The 16,691-nt window shown below is 47.0% G+C and overlaps 1 protein-coding gene across 2 annotated transcripts in view; it reads left to right on the top strand.

The window, feature by feature from the left end:
• Positions 1 to 483: 483 nt before the first annotated feature.
• Positions 484 to 16,691, top strand: part of LOC138287429 (membrane-spanning 4-domains subfamily A member 4D-like) — a 104,693-nt gene continuing 88,485 nt past the window's right edge. Inside the window, exons 1-2 of one of the 2 annotated variants that reach the window (XM_069227852.1) lie at positions 484 to 734; positions 1,661 to 1,778. In XM_069227852.1, the coding sequence (XP_069083953.1) occupies positions 1,675 to 1,778 (104 nt within the window). In that variant the 5' untranslated portion in view covers positions 484 to 734; positions 1,661 to 1,674. The remainder of the gene's footprint in view (positions 735 to 1,660; positions 1,779 to 16,691) is intronic. The other variant, XM_069227853.1, reaches the window with a different exon arrangement.

Here is a 16,691-nt window from a genome sequence, read left to right as displayed (position 1 = left end):
AGCACCGGAAACAAGAAGCACAAATTAAGCACTGGTCCCAGGGCTGCATGAATGAGTGAGAGAATGAATGTGTGACCCATGAAAGAGTAAATGCATGACAGACGAATCCCGTGACTGATTGGTTAAATGTATGAAAGTGAGAGGCTGTACAGCGCTGTGAGGCGAAACGGATCACCTCGAGCCCTTGATGACTAAACCAGTGAGTGCCAAGGGGATTGGGAAAACCATGAACAAATGAGCGGTGGGTGGCCTCAGCTCGCTGGTTCAGATGTGAAACTTGCTGGGCTACGCATGGTGAGCCGTCCTCCTCCTCATCAGGCCTTCCTCCCCGGTCCACACTCGGTGAAGAGAACACCGAGGCCTCGGCATCCGATTGCCACATGTTTGGTTAATGAGGTCCCGGGGGTGTAGTGTTTCTTTCCGATACTGTCACTCGGCTCCGTTGCCATGCGTGTCCTCTCCACTCACCTGGGGCCTCCCGGGGGTGCGCGTGTACCTGAGCGGGGCCCGCGCCTCCCTCCCCGTCTCTGCTCTCGCTGCCACCGAGCTTCCATCCGCAGCATCTCGGCACGACACCGAGGCGCTAGAGGCTCTGGAGGACCAGAAGGGCGAAAACGGAGAGAGCGGAACGAGGGAGAGAAGTGGAAGGAGAGGTGCACTGAGCAGAGACAACTAGACCTCTAGGCGCTACGAAGAGAGAGAGCACAAATAAGAAAGAGACACAATCTACCACGGTAGGGGGGAATGGGGACGGGACTGTGTGTGGTAATAAAGAGACGGAAGAATAATGACTGTGGGAGGAAAGAGACTGTGAGCGTGTGTGTCAGAGATCAAACGTAATGAGATAGACAGAAGGGACGAAAAAAGAAAGACGCAAGATGGGGTACAAGAGGTTAGTGCATAGAGGGCTGGGTGGCAACGCAGCTCCAGGTCTTAAAGACACTGCTCACAGTTCTGGAATTTTGTGATAGCGTAATGCATTCTAGGTGTTGTAGTCTTTTTTTTTTTGCTCCAGTTTTTGCCTCAGTTCATCTAATTAGACCAACACACATAAAACCGTGACTTCTAAGTGCTGGACTAGAGCCAGCACCTGTGAAGACCAGGAGGTGTGTCTGGCACACAAACCGCGACACTTAAAGGACATTAGTATGCACACATGACAACATCGTCTAGTTACAGTACAACAGCTACAAGGAACATCCAACCTCTCTAACAAAAGAGCTCCCCCTGAGGAAGCAGCCAATGATTGAATGGGCAGCAGCCAAGTGTGCGGTTTTCACTCCTTCTCTTAGAAATGACTTCTCCAGAGACCAAGAATGCACAGTCCTAGGAGAGCCTTCCTGAGAAACGCACATCACTGCAAGTTCAGTGAGTCAGCGCTATCACTTCATTTATTTACATGTTTATGCCATCTTTGGGGGAACATTATGAGCTAAATCACCTCGAAGGGCTTGTTATGCAGGGAAAATAAAGAGAACGGACGCTTGTCCATTCTCTAGGGCCTCTGTTGTTTTAAACTAATGCTTTACACGTCATGTTTGGTCAGATATGAATTCATTTAGAATGTTTGCTGTGGAAAGGAGTGAGACCTCGAAGTATTTGAGATGCTAATAAATAGATTAACCCGGATTGAAGCATCCTTACGTGACGTGTTCCGCAGCAGATAGACCACCGATGGACCCTACATTTCACAGACTGAAGCCCTATCAAGATGGCGAGAACTGGAGTGCTGTTCCGGAGACCAACATCATCCCAGAGGGTGGGACCCGTCATACCAAGTATGTACACTATATGCCAAGACTTACCACCAATATACCATTCCAGTATTACGTCAATCGTGGGGATTGTCAGTCAACGCACCACCATGGAATAGGCACTGTCATTCCATGGATGGCCACAATATGCCAAGAATGATATCCATTCTACTACAGCCCACTGAAAACAGGGTGACTACCATCAGAACGAGAATGCCCACAGTATATCATGGCTGGCCTTCCTTGCCCATTGATGGCCTTTGTCTGTCCGGGCAATACAAAACTCAGCCCCACACTTTTGCATTAGATAAGCGTGCCAGAAGTAACACAGCCACAAGCGGACATTTACTCACACACACATGCACAATGTTAGACCTGACAGCCTTAGGGTGGTCTTCCCCAACTTTTTTGCCTGCCTCCCTCCATTTTTCTGATCTCCTTTTTGTTGGTTTTAGGAGTCTGCACACTTTACCACTGATGCCCAGTGCTAAAGTGCTTGTGCTCTCTCCTCTGAACATACTAACCCTGGCTCATACCCAACTGGCATATTTAATTTATCTATAAGTCCCTAGTAATGTGCACTAGAGGTCTCAGGGCTTGTAAATTAAATGCTAATGGTGGTCCTGCAGCACTGATTGTGCCACCCTCATAAGTAGCCCCCTAACCATGTGTCGGGTCTGCCATTGCTAGGCCTGTGTGTGCAATTCCACTGCCACGTCGATTTGGCATTTTAAAGTACTTGCCAAACCTTAAATTCCCCTTTTCTTACACATAAGTTACCCCTAAGGTAGGCCCTAGGTAACCCATAAGGAAGGGTGCTATATAAGTAAAAGAGGACATGTACCTATAAGTTTTACATGTCCTGGTAGTGAAAAACTCACAAAGTCGTTTTCACTACTGTGAAGCCTGCTCTTCTCATTGGCCATAATTAGAGATTCCCTTCTATGCTTTTAAGTAGCAATTTCTGATCTGAGAGGAATAGACTTGTCATATTTGGTATGGTTGCAATGGTAGTAAGAAATCCTACTTACTGGTGATGTTGGATTTTACATTACTATTTTAGAAATGCCACTTTTAGAAAGTAGGTATTTCTCTGCCCTCACTGCCGTCTGTGCCTTACAGACTGTCTCCAATCCACATCTGGCCGGTGCTGGTTGACACCTCCACATGTGCACTCCACCCAGAGAGCCATAAACACAGGACACTCCGCTGCATCCACATTCATCTGCATACAGACGGGTCTCCATGGGCAAGAAGGGTGGAGGGACTCTCTCTTACAATTCAAAGGCCAGTGGCCTACCCTCACACAAAGGACTGATAACTCCCCCACAGGGGTCCTGGCAGACAGGACTGAGTTGAAAAGGGAACTTGTGCAATTTATAACCACTCTTTGAAGTTTCATCCACTTCAAATGCACTTTGTGGTATATATACTGGGTCTGTGACCCCACCAAATCAGACGTTTCTGGACATGCAACTGGCCTCTGTCAGAGGGACCGCCTGGCTGCCCAAAGGACTCACCTGGACTGCTTTGCTGAAAAGGACTGCTCTCCTGCTATTGCCCTGCTGTCTGCTGGCCCCTGACCCTACTGGGAGGACTCTGCACTCCACAAGTGCTATCCAAGGTTTTGGATTGAGCTTGACTCCTGTTCTGAAGTCTCAGGGCCTACAAAGACTCCACCAAAGAGGAGAAAATCCCTGTGTGTTTGAAAATGGGTTATTTATAGTGGTAAGTATGAACGTACCACTGGCAATAAGGTCACTAACCAAATATAGGTTCAGTAAAGGTCTCAGTAAATTAGCCTGTTGTTTAACCCTTTGTAGCTGTAACTGAGCAGGCAGGCTTAACTTAGGAGGTAAGAGTGTAAAACATTCAAAAACACCAATAGAGTAAATAAGTGAGACACAACACACAATAAAAATCCCACACCAATTAATAAAAATAGGTTATACTTTTATGAGTAAATATACACCAAAATGACAAAAATCCAATGCAGGAAACCAGAGATATGAATTTTTAAAGAATAAACATTTCCTAATGCTAAGAAACACAAAGGGCAAACTTTACCAAATGCCTAAAAAATTCTCCAAACTTTAGGAGGTGTTTCCTGAAGGCCTCCTTGCAGGTACAAAGGGGCCAAAGCACAAATCCAAGTGTCTGGAATGTCCTGGATGGTCCTTGGAACCGGATATATGATTCTTTTTAAAGAATAAACACTTCCTAGTGCTTAGAAACACAAAGTGCTAGCTTTACCAAAATTCTTCAAACTTCTCCAAACTTCAGGAGGTGTTTCCTGAAGTCCTTACAGGTGGAAAGGGTCCAAAGCACAAATCCAAGGGTCTGGAATCTCCTGGATGGTCCTTAAAAAGTTGGACCACAATTCCCACAAAGCACCTGGCCAAATTCTTAAAAATCCACTGGATGCACTCCAGGTTGGGGACTCTTGCTGGAAATGATGCAGGTGAAGCCCTGTTAGCCTGTAGCTCCAGGGAGTCTACTCCTGAATCCTTCTTGAAGCAAGGCACTGTCTCCAGGGCTGTAGTACCAGATTGTGCAGCAGGCGCATTTCACTCAGAAGTGCAGGCCAAAGGCGCAGATCCAGATTCCAGCAGGGCAGTCCTTCTTCCTCTTGTAGTTGATGATGGCTGAAATGTCACCAGAGCAGTAAGAGCTGACTAAACCATCCCCCAGTGTGGCTCATTTCCATAGCTCACCTCCTTCTAACATCTGCAAATTCCTTCCTGAAGCCTGGTATCTGGCTGAGGGGGAGAGGAGGTGGGGGTTAGGTGATCTGACATTCCGTCCTGTCCTGGTGTCCTTTGAGGCTGTATGTTTTATTACCCCTCCCCCTGCTCTGGCATTCCTGTGTAGCCCTAAAGCAGAGCTGCCCTTCATCAGATAGACTCTCCGCTGGACGGCCACTTATCACTTAATCAAGCATCTCTGGTAATCGTGTTAGCACTGCCAATCAGAGGAGACCTTAAGAAGGCTGGATTTTGGCTTACAGAAAGAAAAGCCTTCCAACTTCTTTTCTGTACAATTTGTGATAAATTCACCAATGTCAATTTGCTGCATTTATCAAAACAAATCTTTTAAGTCCTTGAATGCCTTTTCTATGTTTTTACTTACTATATTTACAATGAAATACAATATTGCAATGATAGCCTATGAAGCCCAGTATCTACAAAGGTTGAAAAGTGAAATGATCAGTTTTTACCTCACCAGGGTTTATAAAACATCTTCTATAAGGCCCCTGGTTATAGTGACATGACCCTACCCCTGGGGGACCTAGGGGAGACCCTGGTGGTACCTAATATGTGAAAAAGGTAGATCATCACATTTAAAGTGCCCATAGCACCAAAGTCGAATTGGGACACCATTTCCATTTAAATGCAGTCTGCAGAGTCAGGCTGCATTTAAAAAAGACAGAAAACCTCCAGCAGTGCCCGCATGCAAAGGGCAGTAATTCTGCTGGGCCTCTACTTTCATGCCCTATTATGCATTAGGGTCTTATAGGTAGTTGACACCCCCCTGCCGTATTATTTACTAAGGACGTATAGGGGCTGTCATGCAAATGGTATGAATTTAACTTTTAAAGACATGTTGCAAGGCAGGCCTGCATTTAAAAGGACAGAAAGCGCACAGCAGTGCACACATGCAAATGCAGACATTCTACTGGGCATCTAAACTCCATGCCCTATTATATATTAGGGGCTTATAGGCAGATTGTATCCCCTTTCCCTACTATATACTAGGGACTTCCAGGGTTTGGAAGGCCAATTGTAAGGGTACACTAACACCTACCGTACTCTACTACGTGTGTGTGTTTTAACATAGCACTGGCCTTGGTCTGGCTAACAGAGCCCAGGGCACAGTCAGAGTCAGTTACTATCCGCACCAGTTAGCAACAAAAAAACGCGGGTGAACAGGGCAAAATGATGACTCTACAACATGGCCCCTCCCAAAGGAAAAGTGATGGGTCACTAACCTGTACCCAGGTAGTCCTCATCAGTTAAGTAGAAAAACCTAAAAAGTCCATATGCATTGGCATGTGCAGCCCCAGTTCTGTATTCCACAGTAAAGTCCATTCCCTGTAGGGAAATTGACCACCTCAAAGCTTGGGATCCCCCCCCCTCATCTGCATGAGCCACCTTAGAGGTCTGTGGTCAGTCTGAACATGAAAGTGAGTACCAAACATATATGGTCTCAGCTTTTTTAGGGACCAGACCACAGCAAAGGCCTACCTCTCAGTGGCACTCAATTTTTGTTCTCTGGGGAGAAGTTGCCTGCTGATAAAGGCAGGCAACAAGCTGATCAAGGCCCTCATCATTTACCTGTGCCAGCACTGCCCAAATTCCTTGCTCTGAAGCATCAGTCTGCACCACAAACTCCTTTGTGCAATCAGGGGCCAGCAAAACTGGTGCTGAACACATGGCAGCCTTCAGAGTGTCAAAATCCTTCTGACATTCTGGAGTCCAAATCACTTTCTTTGGCTTCTTCTTAGAAGTAAGTTCTGTCAGGGAGCCACAATGGTCCCATGGTTCTGAACAAATATTCTATAGTATCCAGTCAGACCAAGGAAGGCCTTGACGCGTGTCTGGGTAGTAGGAGCTGTCCAATCCAAAATGGTTGGATCTTGGCCTGGAGAGGTTGTACATGGCCTCCACCTACAAAGTGACCCAGGTACCCCACAGAGCCCTACCCTATCTGGCACTTGCTGGCCTTAATAGTCAGACCTGCTTGCTGCATGGCCTGAAGCACTTTCCTCAGGGGGTTTAAGTGATCATCCCAGGTGGAACTATACACAACTATATCATCCAGATATTCTGCTTTGAACTACTCCAGTCCAGAAAGGAACATGTTCAGCAACCTTTGGAAGGTGGCAGAGGCATTCTTTAAGCCAAAGGGCATTACTTTGAACTGGTAATGGTCCTCTGCTGTGGGGAATGCTGACCTCTCCTTTGCTCCTTCAGTGAGGGCAATCTGCCAGTATCCAGAGGTCAAATCAAATGTACCCAGATACCTAGCAGCCCCTAACCTATCAATGAACTCATCAGCTCTAGGTATAGGGTGAGCATCAGTCTTTGTGACTGCATTCAGTCCTCTGTGGTCCACACAGAACCTTAATTCCTTCTCCCCTCCCACCAACCCTGGGTATAGGTTTGGGCACCAGCACCAATGGGCTGGCCAATGGACTGTCAGAAGGCTCAATTACCTCCAACTCCAGCATCTTAGCTACTTCAGCCTTAATGCTGTCTCTGACATGGTCAGACAACCTGTATAGTTTATGTTTGACAGGTGGGCTGTTACCAGTGTCAATGTGATGTACACACCAGTCAGTGACACCTGGGGTCAAAGAGAACAAACCAGCAAACTGATCCAACACCTGCTTGCAGTCTCTGTGGTGTCTCTGTCAATTTGGGAAAGAGTATCACTCCCTCCACAGACCCATCTTGCACATCACTGGAGAGGAGATCAGGCACTGGCTCAGTTTCCTCCTCTTCTCCCTCATCTGTGACCAATAACATGGTCATGACTGCCCTGTCATTGTAGGGTTTTAATCTATTGACATGCAGGACCCTATGAGGCTTTCTGGGGGGTGTTAAGGTCTACCAGATAGGTAACCCCACCCTTCTTTTCAATGATTGGATTGGATAGGGACCAGTCCACTTGTCATGGAGGGCCCTAGGAGCAACAGGCTCCAACATCCATACCAATTGTTCTGGAGTATACTCAGGCATTGCAGCCTTCTGATCATACCAGTGCCTCATGAGCTCTTGGCTAGCCTCCAGTTTCCTGCTCGCCTTATACATGTACTCTGCCATGTGTGAGCACAGGCCTAGCACATAGTCAAGCACATTGTTCTTTGCTTCCTTAAGAGGCTTCTCGAAAGCCTCTCTCAGTAAGCACAATGGCCCCCTCACAGGATGTTCAAACAACAACTCAAAGAGATTGAAACCAACCCCTTTTGTGGGACCTCCCTGTAGGCAAACAGTAGGCATGGGAGGAGAACACCCCGACACCTCCTGAGTTTGTTAGACAACCCATTGATCATGCCTTTCAGGGGGTTATTAAACCTCTCCACCAGACCATTGGTCTGGGGATGATATAGAGTGGTGAACTTGTAGGTAACACCACATTCATCCCACATCGCCTTGAGATAGCTGGACAGGATGTTTGTGCCCCTATCTGAAACAACCTCTTTTGGGAAACCTACTCTGGTGAACACACCATGCAGGGCCCTAGCCACCACAAGGGCAGCTATTGTTCTGAGAGGTATTGCCTCAGGATATCTTGTGGCATGGTCCACTACCACCAATATATACTTCTTCCCTGAGGCATTTCGTGATTCTGGGGGGCCTAGCTACTGGTAGTGGTAGGGGTATCTAGGGAGCCTTGGGCATGCCCCCTGTCCTGCCACTGGCCTAACAGGTGACACAGGAGCTGTAAAATCCCTTTACCTTCTGAGACATATATGGCCAATGGAAAAGGTTCACCAACCGGTTCCAAGTCTTTCTCTGCTCCAAATGTCCTACCAAGGGAATAGCATGACTCAAAGTCAGGATGAACTCTCTAAACTTCTGAGGCACCACCAACCTTCTGGTGGCCCCTTCCCTGAGGTTCCTGGCCTCAGTACAGAGCAGCCAAACTTCCCAGCAGATCGTGTGAAATCCACTGTCATCCCCTTTCTCTTGCTTTAAGGCAATCTGACTCAAACCCTTAAGGATGGGACAGTCTCTCTGCCCCTGACAAAACTCCTCTCTGGAGGGCCACCGGCTCCTGTCAGTTCTGCCAAATCTGACAGATCTGGTAAGGATGGAGTCCCATCCTCAGAGGTCATACACTCCCCATCAGGGTCAGACTCTTCCTGTAACTCTAGAGTTCCCTGGGCTGGCTCACCAGACCCAGCACCCTTGTCCATGGAGGCTTGACCCTGTGTTCCAGGGTCCAAGTGTCTAGCATTTCCCTTCTGAGCAGTCTGTGACATCGTCACAGCACATACCCACTCAGGGAGCTCCAATATTCTCATATGAAGCCCTCTCTCCATTTCTGACCACTTAGATGCTTCAGTATCATTTCCCAGTAAACACTGTACTGGGAGGGCAGGTGGCACAGCTACTGTCTTAGGGCCTGTCACACCTCCCCACTCCATATCCACCTTAGCCTTTGGATGGAGTTTGGTCCTGCTGTCTGTATAGGTCACCTGGTGAAACTCACCAGGTAGAATCTCTTCTTTAGACACCAGTGTATCCCTCACCATAGTCACACTGGCTCCTGTGTCTCTCACAGCCTCAACACCATTGATTTTAGGCCTCTGCCTGTACTTCTCCATGTTTGGAGGTAAGGCAGCCAGGGTTGCAAGATCTACCCCACCCAAGGATACTAAGGCTGCATCTGATACTTCCCTACCCCTCTCTGGGGCAATCTCCACCCCCACAATTATATCAGCAATCCTGTTGACTGCCCAACAGTGGAGGGCTTCTTTGTGTAGACAGCATATCCTGTCTTGTGCCCTGGCTGACCACAGTCAAAGCACTTTCCCAACTTTGAGCAATCAAAGAACCTACCATACTGGATTGGCTCGAGGCCCCCACCCTTTCTCAGGTTTTTGTGGATCTGTGGAAGACTCCTTCTGTTTTTTACCTTCTTTCACCTGGGCTTTCCCCTGGGAAGGGACCTATCCTCCTTTCTTCTGGTCACCTCCCTGGTGCTGATTTCAAACCCTGGTTCTGGCCTACTCATCAGCTGCTGTGACTAGTTCCCTAGGACTAGACAGCTTAGAGTCTACTAGATACTGGCTTGAGTGCTCCTGCACACGGGTCAAAATGTATTCCTACAAAAAACAAATTACACAATTTCTTATATGTGCTCACTTGGTTACAAACAATCCAGCATTCTAGTGCCCTCTCCGCGGTGTCCCAGAATCCTCCCAAGACTGTGTATTCACTTTCTGTGTGTCTCTGAACTTCACCCTGTACTGCTCTGGGTCAAACCAAATTTCCCAACTAAGCATTTCCTCATGTGAGTGTGGGATTAAGTCTCCTCCCCCTGCAGGGTCACAAGCCTATCCCTCCTAGCTATTGGAATTAGTTCCCACAAGAGTGAACCCCATTGCTTGGGGCGGATCACCCACATCTCAAGGGTCCTTTCAAATGCAGTTAGCAATTTGTCAATGTCGTCCCCCTCTATGTACCTGGGTACAATTCCCTGGGAAGCTTGGAATCAAACCCACCACGCCTGAACCCCTCAACATCTTTTTCATTGTTGCTGCCACTATTTCTCTTTGCTTTTTTCTCCTCCCACTTCTCCTTAGCTAACTCTAGTTTCTTCTGCTTCAAAGCTATTAAAGCTAATTGGGCCTCAAGCTGTCTCTCTGCAAGGGACAGTGGTGGTTCCTGAGTAGGGGCCCCTGCTCTCCTCCCACCATCTGAAGTGACAGACTTAGTATTGGAAGCAATGGAAGCTCTATCCTCCTCATCCTCCTCTGTAATGCGATTGGAGGGGGCAACCTCTCCCTCCCTTTCCCTCTCTTAGACTGAGCTGGCCCAGGCCTGCTGGGAACTAACCAACACTGCCTTCCTAATCTTGGTAGTAGTAGGTAGTCCCCTAGCTTTACACATAACTCTAAGGTCAGCCACATTGAGTTTAGTCAGATTAGCCAGGTCCAGCACCATGGTATCCCTAGTTTTGGGTCACAACAACTATCAATCAGACTTAGAACAAATTTAGAAAAATCAAAACAATGGATTAAAAATCAGTTTAGTCCAAATTTCAGGAATTAAAAAATCAAACATTTTGCTCTAAGGCAATTTAGAGGATTGTTACTGATCTCAACTTAAAACACTGTATGGTGTAACTTGAACACAAGTCCTCATCCACACTGCTGAACACCAAAATGTTGGAAAGTGGGTTATTGGTAGTGATAAGTATGAACCTACCACTGTCAATAAGGCCACTAACCAAATATAGGTTCAGTAAAGGTCTCAGTAAATTAGCCCCTTGCTCAACCCTTGGTAGCTGAAACTGACCAGGGAGGCCTTATTTAGGATACAAGTGTGTAAAGCATTCAAAAACACCAATACAATGAATAAGCGAGACAACACACAATAAAAATCCCACACAGATTTATAAAAATAGGTTATATGTTTATGAATAAACAGACACCAAAACAACAAACATCCAATGTAGGGAACCAGAGGAATTAATTTTTAAAGAATAAACACTTTCTAGCGCTTAGAAACACAAAGGGCCAACTTTACCAAATGTCTCCAAACATTTCCAAACTTCAGGAAGTGTTTCCTGAAGTCCTCCTTGCAGGTACCAAGGGCCAAAAGCACAAATCCAAGGGTCTGGAATCTCCTGGATGGTCCTTGGAACCTGATATATGATTTTGTAAAGAATAAACACTTCCTACTGCTTAGAAACACAAAGCACCAGCTTTACCAAAATTCTCCAAACTTTTCCAAACTACAGGTGTTTCCTGAAGTCCTCCGTGCAAGTACAAAGGGTCCAAAGCACAAATTGAAGGGTCTGGAAACTCCTGGATGGTCCTTGGAAAGTTGGACCACGATTCCCACAAAACACCTGTCCAAATCCTTAAAAGTTCACTGGGTGCCCTCCAGGCTGGGGACTCTTGCTGGAGATGATACAGGTGAAGCTCTGTTAGCCTGTAGGTGCAGGGAGTACACTCCTGAGTCCTTCGTGAAGCAAGACACCGTCCCCGGGGCTGTAGTACCAGATTGTGCAGCAGGGGCAGTTCACTCAGAAGTGCAGATCAAGGGTGCAGATCCAGATTCCATCAGGGTAGTCATTCTTCCTCTTGTAGTATCAAGCAGCAGATGTGAGAGGCTATGCATCTCTCACATATTTATTCCCAGCTCCTGGGCATCAGGAAGGGGGGGTAACCTGACCAATGGAATGCAGAGTCACAACCAGATGCATGGCCACTTCCTCCAAAGTGTGACATATTCCTGTCCCAGAAAGCACCATTCTTCCAAAATCCATTAAGGTTGAAATTTCAGCAGAGCAGTAACAGCTGACTAAAAAAAAAACAGTGTGGCTCATTTCCATAGCGCTCCTCCTCCTAACATCTGCAAATTTCTTCCAGAAGCCTGGTATCTGGCTGAGGGGTAGAGAAGGTGGGGGTTAGATGATCTCACATTACCTCCTGTCCTGGTGTCCTTTGAGGCTGTATGTTTTATTACCCCTGCCCCTGCTCTGGCATTCCTTTGTAGCCCTAGAGCTGCTCTTCACCACATAGGCTCTGCCCTAGACAGCCACTTATCACTTAATCAAGCACCTCTGCTAATCCTATTAACACTGGCCAATCAGAGGGGACCTTCAGAAGGCTGGACTTTGGCTTACAGAAAGAAAAGCCTTCTAACTTATTTTCCGTACAAGTTTTGATAAATTCACCAATGTCAAATTCCTGGATTTATCAGAACAGATCTTTTAAGTCTTTTAAAATGACTTTTCTATGCTTTTCCTTACTATATTTACAATGAAATACAATATTGCAATGATAGCCTATGAAGCCCAGTATCTACAATGGGGGAAAAATGAAACGATTAATTTGTTTCCCTCACCAGGGACTATAAAACATATTTTATAAGGCCCCTGCTTATAGTTACATGGCTCCTCACAACTGGGACACCCAGGGAAGACTCTGGGGGTACCTAATATGTGAAAAGGGCAGATCATCACATTCAAAGTGCCCATAGCACCAAAGTCGAATTGGGACACCAATTCCATTTAAATGCAGTCTGAAGAGTCAGGCTGCATTTAAAAATGACAGAAAGCCTCAAGCAGTGCCCACATACAAAGAGCAGTAATTCTGCTAGACCTCTACTTCAATGCCCTATAATGTAGTAGGGTCTTATAGGTAATTGGCACCCCCTTGCCATATTATTTACTAGGGACTTTATAGGGGCTATCATGGAAATGCTATGAATTTAACTTTTAAAGACAAGCTGCAAGGCAGGCCTGCACTTAAAAGGACAGAAAGCACACAGCAGTGCACATATGCAAATTAAAAAATTCTGCTGGGCATCTAATCTCCATGCCTTATTATATACGAGGGCCTTATATGCAGATTACATCCATCCCCTTGCCCTGCTATATACTAGGGACTTACAGGTTCTGACAGGCCAGTTGGAAGGGTAACCTAATACCTAGTGTACTCTACTACATTTGGGTGTTTTAACATAGCACTGGCCTGGGTCTGGCTAACAGAGCCCAGGACACAGTCATAGTCAGTTACCATCTGCACCAGTCAGCAACAAAAAAATGGGGGTGAACAGGGCAAAAAGATGACTTTGCAACACCGTGCATCGAAAAATTGATGCAACACCTTCAGAAATCAACATAGAGCCCGTCTCGCGGCTGAAAAATCAATGTATTGCTTACCAGATCAATGCAGCACCCGCTCCTTTCTACCAGCACATTCTGTATTTTCAACACATCACCCCTGGACGTCAAAATATCACCACATCCCAGTGTGGAACCAAGGCTGCGCTCCTGGATATCGACGCATCACCTTGCAGCGCAGAAAGAAATGACGCATTGTCTTTGCTGCACCAACAAATCTGACTCATCACTTTACTTTTCGATGCACCTCCTCTGCGGCCCTCCTGTGTTATTATTTTTGACACATCCCAGGTATTGTATGTTAAAAGGATACAACCACTGATTCTTAAGGATTGAGACTCATGCAAACATTTAACAAGAGATATCTTGACTTGGGCTTATTGGATTTTTGTTGTTCTGGTCTTTTTTATTCAGATAAATATCTATTTTCCTAAACTGGTGTGGAGTACTTTTTGTGGTAGTTTCTCTGTGTTACTGTATGAGTTATTGCACACATACTTTACACATTGCCTTCTAAGTTAAGCCTGCCTGTTCTGTGCCAAGCTACCAGAGTCTGAGCACAAGATAATTTGGATTGTGTTGTGACTTACCCTGACTAGGATTGTGGTCCCTACTTAGACAGGGTGCATACCTCTACCAACTAGAGACACAATTTCTGACACTGGTGATCAGCAGTGAGGATAGGACTTGTGTTTGTGCAGTGCCATGCAATAGCTACATGTACACTACCTACTAACATTTAAAGACCATTTTGATTTTCTTTCTTTCTCTGCAATTTCTTCCTGCTTCACATTTTTTAATTTATCCTATACATCATGTCTCTGGCTGGTTCTGCAAGTGGAACCGTGGAGTTTGAGCTGGATAAGCCAAAGAATTACAGTGTTAACCAGTTACAAACTTCTGCAAAAGGATGGGGGTACATACCCAAGGAGCCGCCAAAAAGGTGGGGTTGCAAAACCCAGGGGGGGATGATGAGTTGAAGGAGCCTGTGAATGGCTCCTCTGAGGAGCTACCTGTAGCAGTGGAGGGGGACACCCCTGGAATTGTGCTACCTATGAAGGCAGGGAGCAGTGTCTCATGTCACGGCCTGACCGCAGAGGAAAGGAGAGAGGAGAGAGAATTCCAGTTGAAGCTGGTAAAATAAAAAATAGACGAAGATGAGAGGAAAGCCGAAAGAGAGGCAGAAAGAGCAGGAAAAAAAAATACTTCTGGTTCATGAACTGGGTCTAAAAGAGCTGGAACTCAAGGCCAGGCAGACAGATTCCAGCAGTGATGGTGGCCGCATATGCACAGTACCTGATGGAGACAAGAATGTTCATATACCCAAGGATTTGGTGCCCAGTTATGTGGTGGGAGAGGACACCGATAAGTGGTTTTCTGCTTATGAAGTTGCACTGAGGGTACATGGGGTTTTTGAAGAGCACGGGGGGCTGTGAAAACACACGCTAACAGTTGGTAGGGACATACCTCTAACACTAGAGGTTGGGGACCAGACCAAGTACACTCCCATGGAAGTCATTTTGATTGCCGAATTTGGAATGACCCCTAAGAAGTATCGCCAAAGATTGAGGGACAGTAACAAGCTCCCCAACCAATTCTGGGTAGATTTAATTGATTACTCCAGTAAGGCATAGAATGGCTGGGTGTGGGGCAGCAACGTCAGTGATTATTTTGGGTTGTACAATTTAATCCCGAGAGAGTTCAGTATTTGTTTTACAGAGCTGAGCCAGCACCTAGTTGACAGTAAGCTGATTGATCCCAGGAAGCTAGCTAAGTAGGCGGACCTCTGGGCTAGCACCAGAGTGTCCAAAAAGATATCTTGGGGGGCACCTACAAAGGTGGTCCGGGTTCTAAACAGAAGAAAGGGGGAGGAGGGAACTTAAAACAAGGAGTTCTCTAAAGGCCCCCAAAATAATTCCCAAGGGAATAGTAGTAACCAGTTCCAGTCTGATCCTACAAGAAAGGGTTTATGATCACAAGGCATGGAGGTTAATATCCCAACGTGAAGGGTGCTCTAAAAATGGACACTCTGGGCGACTCAAAATGTCCTAAGAGGGCACAGCTCCCCACTGGTGGGCAGACAGCTGGATTGGCTAGTGTAGCGCTCGGCGAGGAGACAGAGCCAGATAGTTTTGGGGATGAGAGAGAGCTAACCCTAGTGTCCATGAGAGATGCAGATAATGTGCCAAAAGCCAATATGCCTGCCACTACTTCCAATTGTAGGCAGTGGGTCGCCATTAATGGGCAACGGGTGGACACAGGAGCCAGCATAACAACTTTCAGGTGTCCTGCTGGTGTCAGCAGAGCAGGTCCTACCAAACTCATTCCACTAAGTCATAATTGCCGACAATCGGAAAGGCAATCGTCGGGTGGCTCTGGTTCCCTTTGAGTGGAGGAGGGGTCTCTGGTACTCTGAAAGTAGCTGTGAGCCCTGCCATGCCGGATGATTGTCTGATAGGCAATGAACTGGAGCACACTACCTGGAAGGAGGTAGAGCTCAGGTCTCACTTAGAGATGGTGAGATTGCCAGGGTGGGTCTGTATGTCCATGGCTGCCCAGGAGGGAAGTCAAGCGTGTCTGGAGCCTGGAAGAATGGGCCAGACTCCTGCTGAGAGGGGAAAGTGGCTTCGGAAACCGGTCTCTGAAGTTCTTGCAGTGGAGGTTGACGGGGTACTGGAGGAGGAGGAGGCCCTTGAGCCAACCATTGGGGATATTACAGCCCTAGGTGACCTACTAGAGCTTTCTGACTGGCAAGTTGAGTGTGAGCCCACCAGGGAAAAGCACAGAAAGAGTGTCCTACTCTTGAGGGCTTGAGGTGACAGGCATCCACCCATCCAGCAGGTGAAGCTGCTGGGGATCACCTAATCTACTGGGAGAATGATTTCCTATATAGTGAGCCTAGGGCTCGGGGTACTTGGGCAGCACGTGCGCTGGTGGTCCCCCAGTGTTACTGGGTCTTCCTACTGGGACTGGCTCACGACATACCCCTGGCAGGACATTTAGGGCAAGATAAGATCTTTGCCAGGCTTGCTGCCCACTTCTATTGGCCCGAGTGAAGACAGCCTCAGATACATTCTGCAGGTCCTGTCCCACCTTCCAGGACAGTGGGAAGTCAGGAAAAAGCTGAAAGCTCCCCTGATCCCACCTCCCGTCATTGGCACCCCCTTTGAAAGGTCATTGGTCATTGGTCCATTGTACCCCAAGACAGCCCTAGGCAACTGGTTCATCCTGGTCTTGGTGGACCATGCCACACGCCACCCAGAGGCAATCCCTCTAAGGACGGTGACTGCACCTGTGGTGACCAGAACTTTGATGGGGATCATTACCCATGTGGGGTTCCCCAAGGAAATAGTGTCTGGCAGAGGCACTAAATTCATGTCTGTATACATGAAGTCCATGTGGGATGCATGTAGTGTAACATTTAAGCTCACCACATCCTATCACCCTCAATGCAATGGTTTAGTTAAAATGTTCAACAAGACCTTGAGGGGCCTGATTGCAGGCCTTCCTGAGGCCATGAGGTATACGTGGGATTTCCTCTTGCCATGCCTTCTCTTTGTCTACAGACAA

Source organism: Pleurodeles waltl, chromosome 4_1 (assembly GCF_031143425.1).
Source record: "Pleurodeles waltl isolate 20211129_DDA chromosome 4_1, aPleWal1.hap1.20221129, whole genome shotgun sequence".
Lineage (NCBI taxonomy): Eukaryota > Metazoa > Chordata > Amphibia > Caudata > Salamandridae > Pleurodeles > Pleurodeles waltl.
The sequence above is the reverse complement of the archived record's forward strand: the minus strand, read 5'-3'. Positions and strand labels throughout refer to the sequence as shown.